The 25,742-nt window shown below is 37.8% G+C and overlaps 1 protein-coding gene and 1 non-coding gene across 4 annotated transcripts; one reads left to right on the top strand and one right to left on the bottom strand.

Annotated features, from left to right (window-relative positions):
- Window positions 1-1,585: 1,585 nt before the first annotated feature.
- PON3 (paraoxonase 3) lies at window positions 1,586-24,606 on the top strand. Of its 3 annotated transcripts, none has more exons than XM_011363421.1 (10): window positions 1,586-1,647; window positions 3,161-3,231; window positions 6,618-6,673; window positions 11,005-11,170; window positions 15,568-15,575; window positions 16,010-16,092; window positions 19,284-19,484; window positions 20,497-20,578; window positions 20,844-20,972; window positions 24,448-24,606. In XM_011363421.1, the coding sequence occupies exons 1-10, from the start codon at window positions 1,586-1,588 to the stop codon at window positions 24,604-24,606; spliced, it is 1,017 nt and encodes a 338-aa protein (XP_011361723.1). The 3 variants fall into 3 exon arrangements, with proteins under 3 accessions (XP_011361723.1, XP_011361706.1, XP_011361717.1); XM_011363404.1 differs by lacking the exon at window positions 15,568-15,575 and adding an exon at window positions 3,057-3,094 and having other exon boundaries at window positions 1,586-1,618; window positions 3,158-3,231; window positions 15,966-16,092; XM_011363415.1 differs by lacking the exon at window positions 15,568-15,575 and having other exon boundaries at window positions 15,966-16,092.
- On the bottom strand, window positions 13,852-13,925 carry TRNAA-UGC. Its single transcript has one exon. It is a non-coding gene; the product is annotated as a tRNA-Ala (tRNA).
- Window positions 24,607-25,742: the final 1,136 nt, after the last annotated feature.

Consider the following 25,742-nt stretch of genomic DNA (forward strand, 5'->3'; position numbering starts at 1 on the left):
ATAGCTCCTGGTCCTCAGCTTTGGGAGCATTCCTCTTTTCTTCATATCCCTCTTACTAAGTCCTCATGAAAATAGCATTAAATTCATCCTCTGCCTGAACTCTTTTCAAATTAATCATCTTAAAAATAATTATCTTATTAATACAACTCTAGATGTCACAGTGTTCCCTTAGTACAGCCCTTCTTCTCCAGCTTTAATAAAGGCAGCATAGCTAATGGCACAGGCTCTGGAGACAGACAGCCTGACTCTGCCACCCATGAGCTGTGTGACCCAGGACAAGTTACACAGCCATTCTGTGCCACAGTTTTCTTATCTATAAAATTGGAGTAATGTTACCTACCTCAGAAGTTGTTAACATAGGCAAAGTTCTAAGCACAAGGGAAGGCACATGGTAGGTGCTACATAAGAAGTAGACTTTACTATGACAGCATAATTATGTATTCATACTATAATTATGTATCCCGTAGGTCAAGCAAATCCTGTTCTCTCAACACATTTGGCTCAGTTAAACTCAATGGATTACTATTTCTTTCGTTGGTAAATAAAACAGATCGTGCTTGAAGATGTTGCTTCGCTCTGCCCAGTTCCTTAGTCTTTCTCATCCCCAGCCCTTGTACCACCAGCCTAGTTTTCATTAGGATTGCGGGATGTGCATTCTTCGCCTGGTAGGAACTGAAGACCCAGAAGAAAGATCAAGGAGTCCTTCGAAAGTCTAACCTCCAGAAAACAACAACAACAACAACAACAACAACAACAACTATTGTCTCTTCCTCCCTAATCGGCTCATCTTACTGTCACCTATTCTATTTATTTCTTTTCTTTCATTTTTCTCGATTTTTCTTTATCCCATTTATGATGGAGGAAGATACTGATATTCACAAATCCATCCAGTCAACAAATTAAACTGGGCATCCATCATATTCAGCATTCTGAAGCAAAGTATGAGGTCAGGAGGTAAGGTCCTGTGCCCGGAATCTTTAGAAGGGTGAGTTACAGCTCTTTGCTTCCATTATCTTCCTAGTGTCTTGGGAACAATTCTCCGTTTCTTATCAAGTCTTACCTTCCGGAAACCTCAAATTCAGGCTCTGAACTCGAGCTTCCCCATTCAGTCTATTTAAGGAGCTGAGGTTAGAATTCTGCAGCTTTTAAGGTTCAAATTCCCTCTATCCATCAACAGGTGTGTTCTCGCCACAGCTGCCATGAGAACACCAGACTTTTTCCTAGGGCTCCGGATTCCCTCTCTGTACTTTAAGCCTCAAAGGAAAAAAAAAAAAAAAGAATCCCCTGAGTCAAGGTTTCACCTTGAATCTCGCACGTAAAGGTGTCCTTACATCTCCTGCGTTAGGGTAGCTTTGAATACCCCACATAAAGATGATCTTGAACGTGGAGCGGCGGGCGAGGCGGGGCGGGGCGGGGCGGGGAGGGAAGGGGCCGGAGAAGGACAGCGGCTGCAGCGCCCTGGCAGCTTACCTTCTTGGGTTGACACCAATCAGAGAGTAGAGCCATAAACCTGCTCGCCCCGCCCTCTGCCTTCTGCCCTCCGAGAGGAGTCCGCTCCCGCTCTTGGCCACTGGGCACCCGGATCATGGGAAAGTTGGTGGTCCTGGCCCTGCTGGGGGCAGCCCTGGCCCTCATCGTGGCGTTTAGGTGAGTTGGCATCTTGAGGCATCTTCGGCTATCTTTCTTCTTCCAAGTTAGGTCAGGGGCTACCAGAGCTGCCTTCCTAGTGAGTAGGAATGAGCAGTTTTGGAACCGCACTCCTCAATCCCACCCAGCAAACCGTCCCTTGAGAAGCACTGATGTGAAAAGTGAGCTGATTGCCTGCCTTTCTTAAGATCGTAGAGCAGAAATGCCCCCATTTATTTTCTGAAAGTCGTGCCTCCCCACCCTCTGCTAGGTCTCTCCTAGCATTTTGCTTCTGCAAAAACTAACTCGGTCGGAAGCACTGGATTTGGGGGAAGGGACCAGGCTACTGTTTATGACTGACTCTGACATTGCTCAGGGCCACTTATACATTGAAGAGTACTGGGCTGCAGAACTCACCACAGATTAAAAGACCTGTTCAGACAGCTGGGGAATTAGAAGGAAATGCAGATCACATTAGGCATGTCGTAGGTATTCAAACTTTGGAACTGGAAGATCTAGTGGTGACAGCCGGAAATATCTCAGGAAGAGTCCATACTGGTCTAGGAAGAAGACATTTTAGGTGATGATATGCATTTTTGAGTAGATCTAAAGCCTCTACTTGCCTTCAGCTGTCTTTAGGGTGCTTTTATTTACTTCTCTAAGTAAATAAAATCTGGTTAACACCTAGATCTATTCAGGAGCCTGATGCCTTTTGGTAATACTTTCTAGCTCATCTTGAGTGTTTATTGTTACATTTGCTGCCAGTGTACCCAAGTGAGAGAATCATAAAAAGCAATAACTATAAGGTAGGTTTAAGACTTATTTTTTTAACGTGACAGTAAGATAAGTCTAAGTGTAGAGTCTTCCTGAATACGATTTAATAAAATTTTAAATTATTCTTGATATTTAAAAGAATGTTTTGCTGCGGAAACAAGAACACCATATTGAACAATAATGTGACCAATTGTTTAGATTGTGGTCAGTTTAATGAATTTACATGCTTGCAAAGTAAGTCAGCATAAAATTTTAAAAATAATTAAGTTAAAGAAAAGGCTACAGGGTTTGGATATTAGGAAACCCTGTTTAATTTGGGGAAACCAGTTTGGGGAAGGGAGTTGCATCAAAAGGCAAGACCATAGTAAATTAAGGGGAGCTAAAGTACAGATTTATAATAGACAATACTTTAACTAATTAAATAATACATCCTGTACATTTAAATTGATAATACTGTGCAATTACTCATACTATTAAATATTATCATTTATTTTTGCAGCAAAGTGTTGTTCGTGTGTAATTGCATTTTAGTCTTTCAACAATAACTGGGTGAGGTTAGCTGATATAGGCATGCTACCTACATAATGTTCATACCTACATATTTATTTATATAAATATAAATAAAAGGTGATGCCTACTTGTTAAATCATGCACAGATGATAAGAAAGAGAGTTAAGAAATATGAAAGTAGTTAAAAACCATGTTTAGACATTGATTTTGGAAGTCATGCATTGATTTCCATTGTTTTTATCTTCAGTAGACAAAGATTTAGTGCATCTCGAGAAGTGGAGCCAGTAGAACCCAGGAACTGCCAACTTATTGAAGGAATTGGTATGTATGTGACATAACCACAAGGGGCCAGTACAGTTTCTTGGTCACCATCCACCTGAATGAGGCTGCCAGCTGATTTAATTCCCTGCTACTCCTTAAAATCTCATACTGAAGCTTCTGCCCCATCCACTTTACTCAAGCTACCTCATCCCAGGTTTTCAAGGGGTCTCTTAAATGTCAAAACGAGCGGCTTTTTCTCAGTTCTTTTCCTCCTGAGGTCTCTCTATCATTCGAAGGTGTCATTGACTCATTTTTGGCAGTCCCTTGCTGAACTCTCCTCCTGTTTCTTCTGTGATAGTTCACTCTCCTCTCTGTTTTCTTCTGTTGCCTGTCTTCTTTTCTTCTTCCCTCTCCTTGATGATATTACTGGCTTCAAGTGTACCTCCTTCAAAATTTATCTGCAAGTACCAAAAGGACTAGGACTTAGCTCTTACCCACAAGAATCTCATGGCCTGCTGAGATGTCTTTTTAAAAATTAATCACAAATCCATAGCTTGATCCCTAACCTTTCAAACAGCAGGTCTTCTTTTCCAGTCTGAAATCTACTTTATTCTACTTAACATTTCTGTTATTTTCTCCCTCATACCCCTACCCACAACCAGCTCTTCTTCTAGACTTCTCCTATGCATGATACTCCATTCTCAAAGAGACTTCGTTCACAATCCAAGAACCATTTGTTTTCCCCTTAATGCTCATTGTTCCACATGAGACACATTGACATTAACCTCCTATACACCCCGGCACAGGGCTGTCTGGATTTGTTGCTGACCTGACTGTTTATTTGGACTCCAAGCCTCCCATTTTCCCTCTCATACTACAAAAAAAAATGTCTCAGCTACATTCTGTTCACTGTTTTGAGAATGTGTTCTTTCACTCTCTCACCTTTGCTTATAAAATCCCCTCCACTGATTTCTTCATCTCTGCTTGCTAAAATCACCTGCAAATTTCTCTCCTGCCTCTGAATTCTCACACCACCCTGAAAGTCTGATTCACTTACGACACCTACCACATGCTTTTATAGCTGGCAGTGTTTTCTCTTTCTCTCAATATCAGATTGCAAACTCCCTAGGGTCAAGGACTATAACTTATTTATCAATGTGTGACAGGATGACAGCATAGTTTACTGCGATATGGTTTATAGTACATATATATAATCAGAAAAAAAATCAGAATCCTTTTTGATTTTGAATATCATCAAAGAGAGGGAAGAAGAAAGAAAAGAAGAAAGACAGGCAACAGAAAAAAAAATGAACTTTCTTTTTTTTCCTTTCAATTTCAGAAAAATTCCCTGGCCCTGTGCTCCCTGGTATTAGAGGAGGTTTGTGCTGCAGGCTAGAAAGCAGAATTTGCTAAGACAAACTCCTTCTTGACTTTTATTTTCGGATTAGGGAACTGACATACAGAAGAATGAAGTTACTTGCCCAGTAGTCTAGAAGAAGTGGGCAGCAGGCCTAGATTATGAGCCAGCATGGTTTTCTTCTATGCCTTGTGAACTCTATTGTGTAACACTGCATTTCTTCTCTACTGACAACACATTTTTATTATGAAAGCTTCTGGAAAGTACAATGGCAGCAGAAAACAGAAACTCTGAGATGCAAAAAGGTGAAATACTACTAAGTAGGGCTGACCAAAACAAGGCAGGCTGGATATTTAAGTAAAGATCACTAACGAGACAGTATGCACAAGACCCAACTATTTGATGAGTGAATGGCTTTATGAAACAATGGAAAACCACTTCAAGATTTTAGGTAGAGTGTAGTAGGCAGTAACAGAGTTGGGAGGAAATTTTGATTTGTATTGTCTTCAGACCTAGAACTTTGTGGTTAATTTTATTGGTGGAAGGAACTCTGTATCTTTTTGTTTTCCTTCCCAATAGTCTTTCTGGGTAGAAAGGAAGAAAGATAAGTTCATTCTAACCTCCAGAAATCATATTTCATAGATCATCTCTTTCCAAGGCTTTGAAGGATTGTTTTAACCAGGCAGTTGTTTGACTGCCCTTGGCATCTACTCAAAGCTGTACTTGAAATCTAAATAGCTTTATTAGGACAGGCCCTGAGCAGGACTATCAAGTAGACAGCCACTGCGTTTGGTGTCTTCCTATTTTTCTCTCCATCCCTTTTCCCCTCCTGCAGCCTCCTGTGTCTCCAAGATATATTTCTACTCTGTAGTAGGTTCTATTTGTTTTCTTAGCTGGATGTCAGAACCTTCTCTCCAAGATGTGACATGATGGTAATATTAATTAATAGTAATGCTTCGGCATGACCCTGTCTAAGGGTGAATGTAGGGCATCCCTCTCTCTACCTTGTGTGATCTCTCTGTAGTCTCTCCTCAGTAGCTTGAAAGTTGCCGGACTTTTTACATTAGGTTCAGGGCTCCCAGGGTTCCCAGGGCTCCCAAGGTGCATGCCGGGAGAGGGAGGGTAGAGAGAGAAAGGGGAGAACAAGCAAAAGCTATAGCATCCTGTGGCATCACTTCCACCTCATTCTAATTGTCAAAATAGTTACAAAGGTCTACCCAGGTTCAAGGAGAGAGAATATAGACTTTACCTCTTGATAGAAGAGTATGAACATCACATTGTGAGAAGAGCACATGACCATGATACATATTGATTCTACTATATTTGTAAAATACAGTTTGTCACACTAGATAGCCATTGTTTTCACCTTTGGTCCTGTCTACTTGGGATCATGTCATTTGTCATTCTATCTCTCTATTAGGAGCCATGCAAGCCCCTTTTTCATACTGGTCCTAGTCATAACTTATTATATGCTTCTTCTCAAAGAAAAATGCTCAAGACCAGCTCTCAGTGGAAAGACCTCTGAACAAACTCTTTCAAATTCATTTATATTTAGTTCATCCTTAGACCTATTGCCTTGGTAACAGAGCAATTACTCAATAAATCCCCAATATGATTAGATAATAATAGATGTTTAAGCCTCAACAACAAATTAGAAGAAGAGAAATACTTGGCAGAGACGAGAAGTCTTTTAAGAAATGTTCACAATAATTTTCCAAATGTTATCGCTCGGTCTGTACATCAGTCTTCCATGGGGAATAAAGCTAAATTTCTCAGGACAGACCCTAGAAATCATTATTTAAAGAATAAATCTAGGATATCAATTTATTTTATAGTTATTTCTTTTTTTTCTTCTGAGATGAAATTCAAAAAAGGATGGAAGGAAGGAAGGAAGAAAGGAAGGAGTCCACCTCGAGTTTTACTGTAGAGTAGCATGGCCTGTGGTATTCTTGAAAATTAATATACTTTCCCAAGTAAATAGTTGGAAAAAGTCAACGTAGTTTCCAAAAGAAGTTCAAAGTTCTGACTATGAGATTTATTTTTTAAGCCTTCTAACATACATTTTTCTAACCTTCCACTTCTTTTGCAGAAAATGGCTCTGAAGATATTGATATACTTCCTAGTGGGCTGGCTTTTATCTCCAGTGTGAGTATCGTCCATGCCCCTCGGATGTTCATGTCAATAGCTGTGTAACAGCACATTAATGTTGCCTACTAGAGCTGCCTGATGGGCCCCTGCACACTCCTCCCACTTGTGGGTAAATGAGTCAACTGAAAAAGCCAAAACCAGATTCTGGAGGGCTAATCAGGACACCACAGGAATTCCCAGGCTTGCTCCCTGTGGGCAGTTTCATACTCAGTAGGGTCTCAGTAAATGTATATTGATTTCCATTCAATTCCTAGACTAATTTCCAAATCTGTCCAGTTGCTGTCCATCCCCATCATTGCCACATCTGATTGGGTGTCAGCTTCTGATAGTCATCTTCTCACTAACTGGCATTCCTCTTGCAATGCCTGCCTGTGTTTGTAACTTGGTAAATATTTGTGGTTGAAAGTTAACCATGTTATGCAATTCAAAACCCTGAGTACTTTCCATCTCGTTTTTTTAAAATCAATTATAGAAGAGCCTGAACTTTATTCCTAATACCACTTTTATAGGTCTGGAACAATTTTTGAATTTTAAATAAATTTATATGTTGTGAAAATGTTGAAAATTACCATGAATTTGTTAAATCAGTTGCAATTTGAAATGGGACCTAAGATGTTGAAAAAAGTAGATTGATTACATTTTTAATATAAATTTTGATTTCTGGAATTACATATCTTATTGTTCCATTTTAGACAATAAAATATTCTCAAATAATTTTGGCCAAAAAGGGGCACATATAATAACCCTTAATGGCTTGAATTTCTAAATTCTTGAATTTCTAATTCCTAAATATGCACAGTATAGTCAGGGTCTCATTTGTATTTTATATTGCTGCTCACGATGGTATGTGTAGGGGTAAGAGGTGGAAAAAATTTTATTCTTTAGTTTACCATAACCAAAGATAAAACAAAGTTGTCTAGAAAAGCTTTTTCTTTGTTGATTTGAATTTTCTATTGTCAATTTAGATGTTCAGTGTTATGCCAAATAGACCTATCAAAATGACGATTGTATAACTAAGAGATTTCTTTGTTGTTAGGAGATAATATTTGTAGGTCCTATTGTATTCTGCTTTTCTATTTTTACTGGAACTAAAAGTACTGAATTAATGCTGTGTAGAAAGTAGAGATTTTTTCACAAATAATTCCATGAGAAATGTTAACACAAAGTTTTAAATAATGGAGCTCTTTTTGTAAACAAACAACTCATACTTATAGGGTAAGGATAATGTTCTTTGCTTACTTTTTAAGCCATCTTTATGACTGTAATAAATTCAAGTTCTTGTTGTTCTTTGTTTCTCGTGTTACCCTTTATTCCCATTCTAGGACATGTTTGGAAGCTGCTGATTTCAAGAGTAATACTGTGTAATAGAGAGTTTTAGTCTATTTAGAGATACCAAATAGGCTATTTGCTTCCTTACCAGGTCCTTGAAATGCTTCTCTTTGCCTGCAAGGTTACTCCTTTCTGCACATGTTATCAGCTAACTTTTAGTTTTCTTTGAGGCCTCTTTGTGGTGGCACTTTAATTCCTGAGGAAAGTCTTCCCTAAGACTCTCTTCCTGAGTGAGGTGCTTCTTCTCTGGTCCCTCGGGTTCCTTGAGCACAGGCCTTTACATATCACATCATATCTGATGGTCTTGCTTGGTGCTGCCTCTCTGGATTTTAAGCTCCATGAGGCCAGGACTTTGGAGTGTTGGTGCTTAAGTATTTAGCGAATGCATGGGCTGGTGAATGAGAAGAGTTAGAAGATTTTTCAATGCGTGTCCACACATACCTGTAGTCTGTTGGGGAAAATAAGATGCCTGCACCTCCAGTGATTTTCACCATTTTCAGTGGTGAATGATATCAAAAGAATTTCTTGCAGTCACTTGCCACAAATTCTTACCCAACTGCCTTAAACAGAAAACCAGATAAATACCAAACCTTTACTAGAGATGTTTTATTTATCATGACACTTAATCTAGGCCACATTTTTTACAATGGTCTGCCCTTAATGAAGAATGGTAAATATGAATGAGAGGCAGGATTCAAGGAGAGCATGTTGATTTTGGTTTTGACAATTTGACTTTGAGCTGCCCTTAGGAAGAAGTTGAGAATTCAAGCTAGAGCTCCAGAGAGAGATTACAGGTAAATGTGTAGATTTGAAAATCATTGGTATAGAAGAAATACCCGAAACTTTATGAACAAGATCTACAAGGAAAGAGTATAGAGCAAGAAGGAAAGAGAGAGAGATGAGGACAGAAGGAGGAAGCAGCAGGAAGAGAAGTAGGACTTCTATCCGATAATTTTACTTTTGTTTTTTTGACAAGAGATGAGGGGGTATACCTATTGCCGAATACCACAGAGATATAGGTAAGAGAAAGTCGTTTATCAAATAAGATATTTTGGAGGCCATTATTATGACCTTTATAGAGGCATTTCTACAGACTGGTAGAATACTGATTTTGGGCTACTGAGAGTTGGAGCAAATTAAATCAGGTAAGAAGATCAAATGATGCTTTCAAGAAATTTGACAGTGAATGAGAAGGCAAGATAAATGCATGTTTGAAGAAGTAGTAAAGTTACAGGAAGATTTGTTTCAAAGAAGGAGAAATGAGCAATTTTTTAGGCAAAAGAAGGGAGCATTGGTGAAAAAACTAGTGGTAAAGTAAGAGAGAGAGGATGTAATTTCTAAAGACAGACCCTAGAGAATAAGGAACAAAATAAAGTAGGTAGCAGAGTTAAGAACAGAAGAAGGATATTCTTTCATTAAGTAAAGAAGGAGAACGGAAGAGGATTGATAAAACTGAAAAATTACGGAGACAGAAAGCAGGGAATCCGAGGAAATTCATGTCAAATGGCATATTTGTTTCTTTCTTTGTTTTCAAAGACATAGGAGGTAGAGTCTTTCAACAAGAATAAATAGGAAGAAAGTATGGGCTCTGGAAGATAATGATATAAATTCTGAATAGACACTTGGAGAAATGCAATAAATAGGTTACCTATTAGAATGAACAAAAAGATTGATAAACAATCAATCTTTGAATGTCTGGTTAAAGTTGGGGTGACTTTTTTCAATCTGATTTTAGTCTAGGCCTATAAGAGGTGGACCAGGGCAAAGGGAGTTGGCAGGAAATTTGATAAGGAGGCAGTAAGCAAAGGGTGAGAAGACAGGCTATTGGTCGATGACGCAAGATTTGAGGTCTGGAAGCAGATGTTTGTGACTAGGGGCATGCTGACCTCTTCTCCAGATTTGGTGACCTAAGGAGAACTTGAGGAGAACTTTAGTACCTTCTCCGATGCACTGCATGGGTGCTAGTGTTGTCTGGGGAGAAGTCAGGTTTCTAATGAGATGTAGGCATAGAAGGACTGTCCTAAGAAAAGCTCAAAGATGTGGTTTCACTCCACCAGGGGTGAGATGGGGGGCAGTGGAAGGACCAAGAATAGTATGTGTGTGTGTGTGTGTGTGTGTGTGTGTGTGTGTGTGACAAAAAGAGAAGGTAGAGTAGGAAGGAGAGAATTTAAATTGCGTGTTAAGTGGAAATGAGAGTACAAGAAAAGATACAAGGTTGTTGATATTGATGTATATCAGTATAATGGGGGAGGGATATGGGGAGGAAGTGGGCTGAGTTTTGTAACTGGTGTAGAATAACCAACCCCAAGATTTGCCTTCGTGTCATTCAGGAGGCCTATGATTGGTTGATAAACACCCGATCCTTCTGCTAGACAGAGCCACTGTCTCAATTACTGAAATGAACTTTTTACAGTATTTGGAGAAAAGGATTCATGTCCACATTTCCAGACATATTTATAGGAATAAAATAGGTCAGAAATAGGTCAAATTTCTAATTGGTTCTCCTATGTTAATTCTTGGCTAATTCTAGTGTTTGTCACTACAAAATATAATGAATGTAGGGATCAGAGCAATACAATGAAACCACACACCGCTTCTCTCTGCTTTGAGAAAGTTAGTTATAGAATATCAGGATTGGAAAGAATCTTAGCCATCATACATTTTAACTTCCTCGTTTTATAAATGAAGAACCTGGGGCACAGGCAAGGCAAGTAACTCACCCAAAGGAACACAGCCTCGTCTCTTGCATTGTACTTTTTAGCTTCTCTCTGTATTAAAAACTGTGTTTGGGTTATTCCTGTATTCCCATTCCCAACGGTTTAGATGGCATTGGTAATTGCTCACACCAGATAATGGCAACAAGTGACAGAGCGAAAGATCCCAGAATCTAAAAGAAATTTAGAGCTTTAAACATTTCTATTAGGCTTTGAGATTTTAGCTTCCATATGAAAATGTTTTAATATGTATATATGTGCATACTTATTCTCTATTTTTAAAAGGGATTAAAATATCCAGGCATGCCAAACTTTGCACCCAATAAGCCAGGACAAATCTTCATGATGGATCTGAATAAGCCAAACCCAAGCATCCAGGAACTAAGCATCAGTAATGGTTTTGACAAAGCATCATTTAATCCACATGGGATTAGTACATTCATCGATGAAGGTAAAGCCTGAATGCTTCAGAATAAGGGGGGATGAGGGAAATACGAGCCACTCATCTCCAACTACTCAACGTATATGTGAAAGGAGAAAAATGATATTTTGTTATAAACATGTATATTTGTAAGATAATAAATGTGTATCAACAGATTTTTTAAATTTGCATTAAGGAAGGGGTATTAGAAGTAGTCCCTCTCTCTTCCTCCTGCCCCCTTTTCTTTTCATTTGATCATCAAAAATAATTCACATGTTGTTCTCAGAAATCAAAACTAAAAGCCCTTTAAAAATAATTGTGTGACATTAAAAAATGTAACATAAAAAAATTGATAAATTAGACTTCATCAAAATTAAAAGCTTTCTGTTTCAAAAGACACCACAAAGAAAGGGAAGAAACAACCCCAAAAATGAAAATATTTGCAAATCACAAACCTAATAAGAGGCATATATCCAGAATATATAAATAATTTTCATAACTCAACAAAAAGATAACCCAAGAGATCTTAGTAGACATCTTTCCAAAAGGATATGCAAATGGCCAATAAACACATGAAATCTACTCAATATCCTTAGTTTTTAAGGAGATGCAAATCAAAACCAACATGAGATACCACTTCACACCCACTAGGATGGCTGTAATAAAAAAGACAGACAATAACAAACATTGGCAAGGATGTGGAGGAATCGGAACTCTCACACTTTGCTGGTGGATACTAGATGGTGCAGTCACTCTTAAAAGCCGTTTGGCAGTTCCTCAAAATGTTAAACATAGTTACCGTATGATCCAGAAACTCCACTCTTCAGTATATACCCAAGAGAATTAAAAACATAGATCCACACAAAAACTTATACACAAATATTCATAGCAACATTACTCCTGATACCCAAAAGGTGAAAATAACTCAAATTCCCATCAACCAATGAATGCATAAACAAAAAGTGATATATTTATATAGTGAAATATTATTCACCAATAAAAAGAAATGAAGTAGTGAGGCATGCTACAATATGAATAGACCTTGCAAATATTATATCCTAAGTGAAAGAATTCAGTTATTAAAGGCCACGTATAGAGTGGTTCCATTTATATTGTGTCCAGAATAGGCAAATTCATAGAGACCAAGAGTGATTGGTGGGGGCTGAGGGCAGAAGTAGGATGTAGGGAGTGACAGCTAATGGGTATGGGGCTTTTTGAGGGGTGATAAAAATGTTCTGGTAGTAGATAATGGTTATGGTTGCATAACTCTGAATATACTACAAACCACTAAACTGAACATTTTAAAAGTATGAGTTTACTGGAAGTAAATTATATCTCAAAATAACTTGTAGAAAACAAATAGTTATTAAGATATTGTATATGCTTTAAAACAACAATTTCCAATATATATTTTTTACTTGTTGATAGTCCAAAATTCCAGATTAATTTAAATTTTAAATATTTGTGGATCCACAGAGCATGTAGAAAATAAGAACAGTGAAACTTCACTAATAATACCTCCATGAATGGAAGGCCAAATGAAAGCACAGCAATTCAGAATTTTTAAAGAAATGGTCTTTTAATTCTTCCAAATACATACTGAGTTACAATGTATTGTTAAGTATAAATTTGCTGGGCTGATTTAATGAATGAAAAAGAATAATTATAATTATTTCTTTCTGCTTATCCATTTCTTTTGGTCTGCACCAACACAGACTTTTTCAATTTTAAATAAATGAGTACCTTTTTAAATGCTTGAACATTTTTTCGTTAAGTAGGTTAAATGTCCCCCTAAAAACTTATATATGCTATTTATTTGCTTAGCAAGGCCTTCTTTAAAAGATAACTATACCTAACAATTTTGTATTGCTTTATTGTTTACAAAGCATTTTCATATATAATTTATTGATTTCTCAAAATAAAATCCTAGACCCTATCTTGACGCTTTACCTCTCCCTGCCCCATTCAGTCAACTAGTTACAATATTCTGTCTAATTTACCCCTCAATTACCTCTCCCCATCCTCACATACCAGTTTAAGTGCCCAACATGTCTTTCCTGAATTCTGCAAAGGCCCTGTGACCTCACCTTCCCTCTTATACTACTTCAATTCATTTTCATAAGCAAGAGTTTTTTTGTTTTTTTTTTTTATATGAATCTGATCATGTAACTCTCTTCTTAAAATTCTCCATATTGTTCCCATTACTCTGAAGAGAAATCCTAAAACTCCAAAATGACCTGGGTTCCTAGGTACTACCCTTACACATTTTGGCATCTGGGTGCTCTCGTCAGCCTCACTGGACATCATTCTCCCCCTGACTCTCTGGACCAGCCACACTGGATTCTCTATAGTCGTACAAAATGCTACATGCCTCAGGGCCTTTCAGTCTGCAATTCCTTCTGCCTGGAATGTCTTTCCATCTTTTCTGGCTTACTCTTCCTCATCATTCAGGCCTCAGCTTAAATGTCACCTTCTCGCGGAAGCCTTCCCACCATCTTGTCTCAGGATACAAACCTTGTTATATTTCTTCTTGAAATACTTCTTTTTTTTTCCCCTGCTCTTTAATTCCGCCCCCCCCCCCACCATACTTCCACCCCTGACCTATGCCTGTTGCCGTTTTCCCCTTAAAAACTGGATCTCTGAAGGTGCGGGGACCCTCCCACGCGCTCACAGCGTGCACCCGGGGCCTGGTGCACCCGGGGTATGGTCCATGGCTCCACCTGGGGTGCAAACCCAGGACCTTCTGCTTGCAAAGCAGATGTGCTAACCACTACACTATGGAGCCACCCCCTTTTTTTTTTTAGCATCTTTGAAATGGCAATTAATATTTTTTATTAATGTTAAAAAAATATCAACCTTCTTTCCCTCTCCCACAATTTCTCTATAGTGAGTTCCTTTTCATCTTTAGAGCCAACCTTAACTGTCACTATGAAGAAAGGCAAGTGCCCACTCCAGTATTCTTTACTAATTATTTCCTCCCTATTTTTTTCTACCATGTAATCAACATAAAAGCATATGTGACTTGTTCTTTGCTGGATTCCCAGAGTAGGTTCTCTATGAACATGTGTTAAGTGAATAAATCAATGAATCCTATGAGACAGGAAGGTCAGATATTAATGCTCAGTTTTATAGATGGAGAAATGGAGTTCAGAGAAATGCAGTGAAGTGTGGTTTCACTTGTTATTAGTAAATGGCGATTCCAGAGCTAGAACCCAGATGGTCTTATTTCTAATCCTATGTCCTTTAACAGGGTGAAATTAGGGCTCCAGGCTCTATTTAAATCATTTTAAAGTCACTACTTTTTTGTCTTACACCCAACTAGACATATGATGCTTTACTGGAGAAGGTGTAATGAGTGATCAGATTAACCTGGAGCTATTTTATTTCATGAGATAGTGTTAGCAATGGAGGTATTTTTTGTGGGGATTTTTTTGGGGGATGTGTGTGTATGTGTTTTTGATTTTTACTGCAGGTGGGGGTGGGTAGTGGGGATTGTTTTGGGTTTTGTTTTTTTATTTGAGATGGGACCAGTTTACAGTTTACAGATTAACTCTCAGGCATATAATTAGGCTTTCAAAGTTGAGTATATGATGATTGATACTTTATTATTAGTCACCTTCCTTGATTATGTATTTAACTCATAAGGCCAAAACATTACAAATAAGTTGGAATGGAATTAGAAGACAGAGAAGAAAAGTATTCTTACCAAACATTGCTTATATGTAAGGAGGGGTCCAATGGAGCCTAAAGAAGAGGTAAAACCAGGGCAACACTTATATAATTCATGCTGTGTCTAGCAAGACTATTTGGCTGAAGGGCCATGTCGGGGCTAAAATCCAACTGAGTTCTGCTTGCCAAGCCCCTGGCCCTGAAATAGCGCTAGGTCGACCAGAAGCAAGATTCATCTGTGTGGGACTCCCTCTCTTTAATATGGGTCAAGGGGTCTGTGTGTTTCAGAGGCCACCTCAGGGCCCAGACTTGCTGCATTGTTTGTTTGGAAACTCCGCCAAGAGAAGGAATAAGGGAGATGAATGCAGATTGAGCCCTGCAGAGGGAGGATAGAGCTGGACCTTTTCAAGCTCCAGAGCCTATCTGATCTAGAGCTCCTAAGAAGTCAGAAAACAATACTCTGAGAAGCCAGATTACTACCCTCTGTCCTGTTCGCAGAAGTTCACATTCCAATATGAAAACAGGTAGTTGAACATTCTTGAGGTCGATAATATTCAGAGTTAGCTAGTCTGTTTTGCATTTATATTTTTCACGACATGTCAGTTGGGCCCACTAAGTATTGCTATTGAAACCTCAGTTAGTTGACTTGTGTCAGAAGTTCATTCTCTAGCTGGGAAGTGTCGCTTATTTTAAGATATTCACATAGCTCAGAAATTTCTGGAATATGTATTGAAATGTAGGCAATTCTTACATAAAAGAATTCTCTGCAAAGTTTTGTTTGCTTGCACCTACTGCTCTTGCTGAAGAGTCATCCTGGGAAACCACTTCTGTGTTTGTGCACCACTGTAGGTCTATATCTTCCTGTAGGAGAAGGTATGAAGGTGAGCTGAGGAGATCATTGCACAGAAACATCTGGACTTGGCTCCGCTACTTGGTGGTGGTAAAATTGCCAACAAGTCATTCACCTTCTGAGTTTCAATTTCTTCAATTAATTGGAGATTCTAGCATGTGTCTGACTTACCTATCAGGTGGACTGTGGGGATCCAATACAAGATGTGTGAGAAAAATCCTGAATGTGACCAAATCATACACTAAGTCTAATAATAGTTGCAATAGAAATAAACTTCTTGGCAATTATGCCTTTTTTCCACTTTAGACCATAATGTGTATCTTTATGTTGTGAATCATCCCCGCATGGAGTCCACTTTGGAGATATTTAAATTTGAGGAACAACAACGTTCTCTGGTACACCTGAAAACTATAGAACATGAACTTCTAAAAAGGTATGAAATAAAAGTATTTTGCACTTTTATTTATTTTGCACCTCTGCTGTGTGCTTTGTTTTCTTTGGTTCAGCAGGCTTTCTTCAAGTTTTGTAGCAATTTTTTCTAAGCTTTCTAAAGGTTCCCATGGTGACACTGTACAGCACCTCACTAGAAATTGCTGTATTCAGTGTTGAATATCTTTAGATTCTCCAACTTTTTGAAAGCATTTTAATCCTATAAAAGTGCTCAATTTTAGATTCCCATATTTAATTCCATCCTCTAGACCACAACAATGCAATACCTATTATGGGGCTCTCTTTAAACACCTACACCCATTTCTAGTTGTCTTGGTAGGTTGTATTCTGAGAGCTGCACCCACTGGGTGTTATAACGAACCACCAGATGGTCTATTCCTTTGTTTAGTGAGAGCTTTAAAGTAGAATTTGAAAAAAAGCCTGTGGGCACATATAAAAATTCACATTTATTAAACTTTGATTATGGGCCAGACACTGTACCAAAATGCTTAATTCTCACGACAGCCTTTAGTAATAGGCATGAGTAAACTGACACTTAGAGTTTTGGATTAAGTAATTGCCCAAGTTATATAATTTGTAAGTGGTAGAACCAGGGTATAAAACCATCTGTCTAAATTCAAAGCTGAGCTCTCACCTTCTCAATAAGAAGAAACATCCTTCTTACTGCATTGAAAAAATATAGTTTGTTAGTAGATAGGTTGCCTTTTTCAAGGCTGTAACAGACAATGAAGAAATTTTCTTTTATAAAATGGGTTCAGCACTGAAATACTGATTCCAAAACAGTAGAGGTTAATCTTTCCATGGGTCAGAAACTAAGAAGAGAAAGAGGAAGTTTGCCCTCTTTTCTTTGTTCTCTTTCTCAACATCACATAAGAATTTTTCCCATAGAACTCAGAGCAGTAAGAGCAGAGGGTAGAAGAAGTAAGAGAAGTTAAAGTTATTGAATTGCCATCACTCACTGTGCCAGGTTCTGAGTCACAGTGAGGACGAGGACTGCCGTCGAGTGACTAAGAGACAACGAATCACTTAACCTGTGCTTCTGTTTCCTCAGCAAAATGAGGGCTCCCTTATTGACCTGACTCACTTGACCGATGATTGTGAGGATCAAATGCAATAGCCCGTGACCTCACAGGAAGAGTTCCTCAGAAAACACAGCCTGAGGAAAAACTCCACAGATGATCACTTGATTAGGGCCTACGATCCCAGGATGCAAAAGCGAGACTAACCTGATGCAGAAAAAGAATTCCTATGGGTTGAATTCTGTTTCCCTAAAAATACGTTGTAATGTTAACCTCAATACCTCAGAACATGACCTGATTTGAAAACAGGATCATTGGCAGATGTTATTAGTTAAGGACCATCATATTTGTGGGCCCTTAATCCAATATGACTCATGTCCTTACAAGAAAACAGACAGATGCCCAGGGAGAAAGACACCTGAAGATGGAGAGTGAGATTGGAGTAATGCATCCACAAGCTAAGGAACACCTGGAGCTACTAGAAGCAGGAAGAGACAAGGAAGGGTCCTACCAAAGAAACTTCAGAGAGAGCATGGCCCTGTCAACACCTTGATTTCAGACTTCTAGCCTTTATAATTATGAGAAAATCAGTTTCTGTTGTTTTATGCCACCTGTTTGTGGTACTTTGTTATGGCAGTACTTCTAGGAAATTCATATGGGAGAGAGTCTATAGCAAATAGCTTATCAAGCCAGCTGCCGCTAAGTGCATGGGATTGTCCTCCAATAAGCAACAGAAGCCTCATTTCAGGACAATCTGGCCAAGATAAGAAAGGGTGAAAAGTTTAACCACCATCCCTATATCTCGATAGTCAAGGGTTTGCCTCAAGTGGTGTTAACTGCTATACATTCCTGGTCGTGCATGTCTAAGTTATGTCTGGTGATATGCTGTGCCTTGATGGTAACCTGGAAACCCAGTAGTGGAACCAAGAGGCTCAGAACAGGCATGAGGTAAGGCTGCACTGTGGAAAGTCTGTCAGATTCCATTCATAGCTTCTTGAAGTAGCGCCAACTGAAACAGAGCAGGTGAGGCTTTGAGGATCTAAAGAGGACATTTAGAAGTGCCCTGATACACACAATGACCTAGCATTTTAAGGGGTAGGACAAGGAAACACATTGTGAGGGAATTTAACTTAATCTGTGGGGCAGGCATGCTTAAGCTGAAGACCCCAAAAGATGAACAGCTTGGTTCCCTTGGGAAAGTCCTTATACATCAAAACTTCAAAATATTTCCTGATTCATCCAAATTTTTCTCTCTCGATTTAATATAAAAAAAAAAAAAATCTTTTTTAAATGTTTTTTTTCAAGTCACTGTCTCCTTTTTTTTTCCAAAATGGAAATGACTTCATTGTTTTATAAAGTTCTAAGAGTAAGACTTGCTTCATTAAAAATGTTTTAATGGTATTGATGAACATAAATAGGAAAAAATAGTACTCATAACCCCACCTTCTCAAAGAAAATATAAAGGTCAAGATAGCCTGTGGTATGCTACAATAGCAGAAAAGAAAAATCCTAACATCTTTAGTGGTTCAAAACCGTAAAGTTTTGTTTTCTCACTTATGCTACGTATCTAATGTAGGTGATCGAGGGAGTTTTATATTATCCTCATGTAGGGCCCTAAGAGAACCACACTGTCATCACCAGAGATGATGTTAGTTGCGATGGAAGAGTGAGGGAAGCATGATGGATCACATACTGGCTCCTAAAGTCGTCCCTTTGGAAGACTTAAAACACATCACTTCATTTCATTGGCCAAAGCAAGTCACATGGCCATGACTAACACCAAGGGCATGGAGAGAAGCCTAATTCCAGAAGGAGGAGAACCAGAACTGTTGGTGAATTGCACTACAACTGCCATAGATAACATTATTTATGTCAACAGATTTGAAGTTTGGGGCTTATTTGTATATTGATTTGTTTTCACCGACTTTAGTGGAAGGGAGGAATGAGAAAATAACAAATGGTAAAAGAAAAAAACACATCGGGGCAATGAAAAATCATGTACTTTCTGCGGATTTCTTTAATTCGTACTAGTTCATGTATACTTTTTCAAATTGATGAATATATTGGTCTTGTAGCGACCTAGTGATTTTGACAGCAATCACTATATTTAAATACTCCATGGGTTTCTCTCTTTCTCTCTCTCTCTCCATTTTAGTGTGAATGACATTTTCGTTGTTGGCCCAGAACAGTTCTATGCCACCAGAGACCACTATTTTGCCAACCACTTCTTGACACTACTAGAGATGTTAATGGACTTTCGCTGGTCTCATGTTCTTTTCTATAGTCCAAAAGAGGTCAAAGTGGTGGCCAAAGGGTTTAATTCTGCCAATGGGATCACAATCTCACCAGATAAGAAGTAAGCAAGCTCTTTTATAATTTTCTACCCTTCACCCCTGGCATATTAGTGGACTCCTTCCCTTAAGAGGTGGTTACTTCCTTGGGCTTAAGTAGTCAGTATATATGTGGAGTGATCAGGCATGGCCAGGGTTTATACCAAATGTGTGATCTTAAGCAAACCATTTGCCCTCTTGCACTTCCGGCTCCCCCCAGTGAAATAAGGGATTTGGACTCATGGATATGAAGTCTTTATTCCAAATTCTTATGTGACTCTAGAAACACACTTATCTAACACACTAAAAATAATAAATACATAATAACTCTGGTTTTTATGAGGCTTGAAGGTCTTTAACCACTTATACTAAGTTCAGTTACCCAAAAGTTCTTATTAGAGAGGGAGGCCCAAATTAGATCAGGCACTATGATTGTATAAGTTTCAGACTTACTGATATACTATATCAGGCTTTTCTATGAGAAAACGCTATTTTACGCAGCATGAAATTTTAGAGGAAGTGCTCTTTTAAAGTATTTGAAAATAGAAAGTTTTTAAGTACCATAAATATTAATATATAAATTTGAGATAATAAATAGAGGCGATCCCCTTGGAAAACAACTCTAAGTATTCTTTCTCTTTTTAAAAATGATTGTGATTCAGCTTCATGGTCACCTGATTCTTATTTTCAAGGACTAGTTTTTGGAACCATAGACTTTTTTTGGCTTTATAAGAGGTCCATTTACCTCCATTCAATTTAAAGACTAAATCATGACTCCTAAGTAATGAGATTGAGCCTATATGTCATCTAGAAACACCAATTTTATTACTCTATAGTCATATCTCATATTCAAAGCTTATTTAAAGCACTTAAAGAATATTAAAAATATCACTTTATTATCTTCTTTTACTGTGGTTTAGAAAGGCATTGCAGTGGTACTTTGAACTATTGTGAATTTTTATACCTCTTCTCCAAAATAAAATTTAGTGTCATCCCTAAAAGCTACTTGTTTAAATGTAAATGTGATTTACTTCAAAGGTATATCTACATAGCCGATGCAACAGATAAGAGCATCTGTGTAATGAAAATACATGATAACTGGAATTTAACTCAACTGAAGGTAAAAGTACCCTAGCTTGCTCACACAACACGGCCTCTTACATTAGCTCCTCAACTTAACCTAAGAATATGCTCCTTGAATGAAGGAAACATGGCTTTTTTTTTTTTTTTAAGATGTTGGTGAGAGTGTGCTCACATGTCTAATATTTAGAAGCAAAGTGCCCCTTAAAAATACCAATTTCAGGAGCCAGAAGGAACTGGTAGGAGAGAAGAGGGTAGGGGAGAAAGCCAAAACAATGTCTTCACTACTTCCTCTTTGTTGGAAGGTAATACATTTGGACACTTTTGTGGATAACTTAACTGTCGATCCTGACACTGGAGATGTTTTGGCAGGATGCCATCCTAACGGCTGGAAGATACTATTCTATAACCCTAAGGATCCGCCAGGGTCAGAAGTAAGTTCCTACTTCTCTTAGCTCACAGACAAAGCTGTTAGAACAAACAATTTGTTAAAGTGACTTGGAAAAATTTAGTGGGTCACATGTGATGTTCCAGAACTGAACACATTGTACGTATGAAAAGAGTAGAGCTTTTGTCAGGATGAGGAGATATGGCCCATTAATACTTTCAGGTTACTGGGTGTCAATTTTTAAAAATTTATTTACTTTTTTGATTGGGGTGACATTGGTTAATAAAGTTATATAGATTGCAATTCTATAATACCTATATAATTGTACAATTCTATAATACATCATCTGTATATTGCATTATGTGTTCACCACCCAAAGTCAAATCTATCTCCTTCTGTCACCATATATTTGACCTCCTTTACCCTTTTCTATTTACCTACTCCCCTCTTTTCCTCTAGGAACCACTATACTGTTGTCTGTGTCTATGAGTTTTTGTTTGGCTTGTTCGTTTGTTGCTTTCAGTTTTATAGCCCACATATGAGTGAAATCATATGGTTCTTGACATTTCCATCTGACTTATTTCACTTAGCATAATATTCTCAAGATATCTATGTTGTCACAAATGGCAGTATTTCATTTTTTCTTATGGCTAAGTAGCATTCTATAGTATATATGTACCACACTTTTATCCAATCATCTATCGAAGGACACTTTGGTTGTTTCCATGTCTTGGCCACTGAGAATAATGATGCAATGACATAGGAGTACATATATCTTCATGGATATATGTTTTCAAAGTTTTTGAGTAGATACCCAGAAGAGGGATTGCTGGGTCATGTGGTAATTCTATTCTTAATTTTTTGAGGACCCTCTGTAGTGTCTGTACCAATTTACTTTCCCACCAGCAGTGTATGAGGGTTCTTTTTTCCCCACAACCTCTTCAACACTTGTTATTACTGCTTTTGTTGATAACAGCTATTCTAATATGTGTGAGGTGGTATCTCACTATGTTTTAGATTGGCATTTCCCTAATCGCTGGTGAACTTGAGCATCTTTTCATATATCTGTTGGCTGTTTGTAAGTCTTTGTGAGAGAAGTGTCTGTTCAGGTCCTCTGCCCACTTTTTAATTGGATTGTTTGTCTTTTTCTTGTTAAATTGTATGAGTTCTTTATGTATTTTGAATTTTAGCCCCTTATCAGAGGTGTTGTTTGTAAATATCTTCTCCCATTCAGTTGGTTGCCTCCTTGTTTTATTTATGGTTTCTTTTGCTGTGTAGAGGCTTTTTAGTTTAATTTAGTCCCATTTATTTATTTTGCTTTTACTTCCCTTGCCTTTATAAAATCCTCTCTAAGACCAAGGTCCATAAGTTTAGTACCTATATTTTCTTCTATGCATTTTTTATTATTTCAGGTCTTATATTTAGGTCTTTGAGCCATTTTGAGTTAATTTTTGTTTATAATGACAAATAGCAGTCTAGTTTCATTCTTTTGCAGGTTTCCTTACCAGGTGCCAATTTAACATCAGTGCTAAACAATGTGTCCCTCCTTTCAAGGGCTATACTTGCCTCTGGGAATAATGGGAAAATATGAGCTTAATTATTCATTTTGACCCAGATTGCCATACCATATTCTCAGTCAGGATGTAGGCTAGGAGCAGGCTTTGATGTTAGGCAAAGGGAGTCATATATGAAACCATCTTCTATCACTGTACCCAACATGAAATTCAGATAAAAGAGTTTAAATATCTCTAGTCTCAAAACAAAATTAATTTTTGCCACTAGGTTCAAATATATATGATAGTGTTAAAGAATGTCATATTTTAAAAATGTTATTGTCTTAAAATCTCTTCTAAAACAATAACATACACCATTGAATTTTATATGGCATTAAAAACAATAATATAAATCATTGCATTTTCTATAGCATTGAATTTAAGAATTAAAAAATCTCAAGTAAATTTAAATATAGATATAAATTCTTGGCAGACATCCTCTGAGAGATTTATTCACAAAAAGTTATTAAGCACTTATAATATACAGACTTTGTTTTCGTGCTTAAGATATATCAGAAAACAGAGTATGTAAATTCTATGGGGGAAATTCTATGGGGGAAAAATGTATAATAAACGGGATCAGGATTGCTGTGAACAGGGGGATGGACAGGTCCTATTATTAAGTACAGAGATCAGGGTAAATCCCATTGAGAGGGTAAGTTTTAACGAAAGATATAATGTTAGAATCTAGGTTTGGAAAGTTGGGAAATTGAGATTCAAACCCTAGCCTGGTAATTGGCCTAGAGGGTAATTAGAACATACAGTTATTTCTGCTTCCAGTATTGCAGTTCTTCAGTTTTAAAAAAATTATTTATCTTATTAACATATTAGTCACTTCTTTAAAAAAGAAAGCAAGAAATAAACAAGTAAAAGTCCAGCCTGAAACCTAGAACCTAAAGAATTGTTATCCCTTGCTAGCAAGCTACCCTTTCTCAGATATGTGTCCCCAAAAGTGACACATGCAACTATTCTGCAAATGCCCAACAAAGATGCTTGCTTAAAGAGAATAAAAATACAGTCTATATGATGATTTGAAAATTGTTTAGGATTTTTTTCATGCCTCTATTGTCAAATTTAATAATTTATTTTAGATAAGATTTCTTTCTTCACAGTCACTGACACCCTTTCCTTTGAGTTGAGGGTAATATTTTCTACATGAGTTCCAAGCTTGGCAATTTTCATGTAACAACCTGAGATAAAGCTGTAGGGTCTTCTTTAAGATAAAAAGCCAAAACTCAACTGAACGCTAATTGGAGAGGTCAATATTGACTCATAACTTATGAATTTCTAATTGGTTTTCTTTAATTCCTATCATGTTCTGTTTGAGTGAACTCCATTCAGGCTATTTGGGAACTGCATACTTATATATTAACTGATTAGCAAACTAAATAAACTGTGTTAACCCTGGAGATCAATAATAGTACAAAGCAGTGGTGTGTCAAGGTGAATTCCAAAGTATGCATTCTTTATGCTTCCTAGCCACTTCTCAGATGTGAGAGGGCTCCAAGTGTGATGACTACTATCCTACTGGTTATGAGGTGGGATTGGCTTGCTACTGCGTGTCTTCTTTTCATTTCTTCCCGTGTTTCTCTTCCTGTTCTATAGGCCCCAAGCACAGAGAGGCGAAACCCTTTGCTATAGGCAAAACCTTCGCCTGTTTGCTCCAGAATTAGATAAGCATATCCACTGGTTCCCACCTCCCTCTATAGGAGATGTCTGAACTATCAAAGTTGTGTAAACTATCTATTGAGGGATATGGCTAATGTCAGATAACTAATCAAATTGACTGCACAGATATCATTAGGACATTAATACTTCCATCAGAAGAAGGAAAAATGATTGAAGATACATAAATTTTGGCTTGTTGATTTCTGAGAAATACATTAGTCCTGGAGTATATAGGAAGGAAAAAGTCAGCGACGGCTATTTGCTCATTTAGTTTACTAACAGTTCATCTTTTCTTGACAGGTACTTCACATCCAGGATGTTCTATCTGAGAAGCCCAAGATAAACACTATATATGCCAATAATGGCTCTGTGCTTCAGGGCAGCTCTGTGGCTATTGTGTACAACAGGAAACTTCTCATAGGCACCGTATTTCACAAAGCTCTGTACTGTGAGCTCTGAATATCCAGATGCCAGATATTCCAAAATGTCTACATGTTTGGTAAAAGTAAACCTCTAATTCTATGATAAGTGGAACTGTAAGTAAATGATGAATATCAACAAAAGTGTGCCTGGCTTTCCTTATGGTTAGAAGTAAAGGAGCTGAGAGATTATATAATATCCACCAAATTGCAGGTCAAAATAGTGACAGTACAACAAGAAGCCAAACCTGTCGACTCTTTTCGTCTACCCGCCTTTCCACAAGAAGACGTGTGGTGAGTGAGGTATTTAGTACACCTACGGCTCCTTGATGACCGTATGGCAAAATCATCTCCTATAACTGTGTCATGTTCTGAGCCTCCTGCCATCCAGACCAGGAGAAAAGCTAATGTCCAGATATTTACAATTCCCCTTCTCTTCCTCCAACTGTGTTAGGCACTGATAATCAAATGCTCAGCCCATTGGAATTGGAATTATGAGACTGCCCAAAGCCCTCCTCAAACTTGCATTCTTTCCAGAACAGACACACAGGGAAGTCTGACAGAGACTGGCCTCACTTAGGGCAAGCAGGGCTGATCTCTTCCTCTGTAATCTATCTTTATTTGTAGAGGAGTCCCCTCTTACTCGTGGTTTCACTTTCCATGGGTTCAGTTGCTCATGGTCAATCACAGTCCAAAAATATCAAATGGGAAATTTTAGAAATAAACAAAAGTTTTAAATTGTGTGCCATTTTGAGTAGTGCGATAAACTCCTGAGCCATCCATTCCTTGCTACCTGGAATGTGAATCATTCCTTTGTCCACTGTATCCATACTGTCTGTATGTGCTACCCTCTCATTAATCACTTAGTAGCTGTCTGGGTTATCAAATTGACTGTCACGGTATCACAGTGCTTGTGTTTAAGTTACTCTTATTTTACTTCATAATGACCCCGAAGCCATTCACATACTTTTATTACAGTGTATTGTTACAATTTTTCTATTTTATTATTAGTTATTGTTTTTAATTTCTTACTATATCTAATTTATAAATTAAACTTTACCATAGGTATGTATGTATAGGAAAAAACATAATATATATAAGGTTCGGTTCTATCCGGCTTTAGGCATCCACTAGAGTTTTGGAACATTTACCACAGATTAAAGGAGTCTACTGTAG

The sequence above is a fragment of the Pteropus vampyrus genome, unplaced genomic scaffold (genome assembly GCF_000151845.1).
Source record: "Pteropus vampyrus isolate Shadow unplaced genomic scaffold, Pvam_2.0 Scaffold4, whole genome shotgun sequence".
Taxonomy (NCBI): Eukaryota; Metazoa; Chordata; class Mammalia; order Chiroptera; family Pteropodidae; genus Pteropus; species Pteropus vampyrus.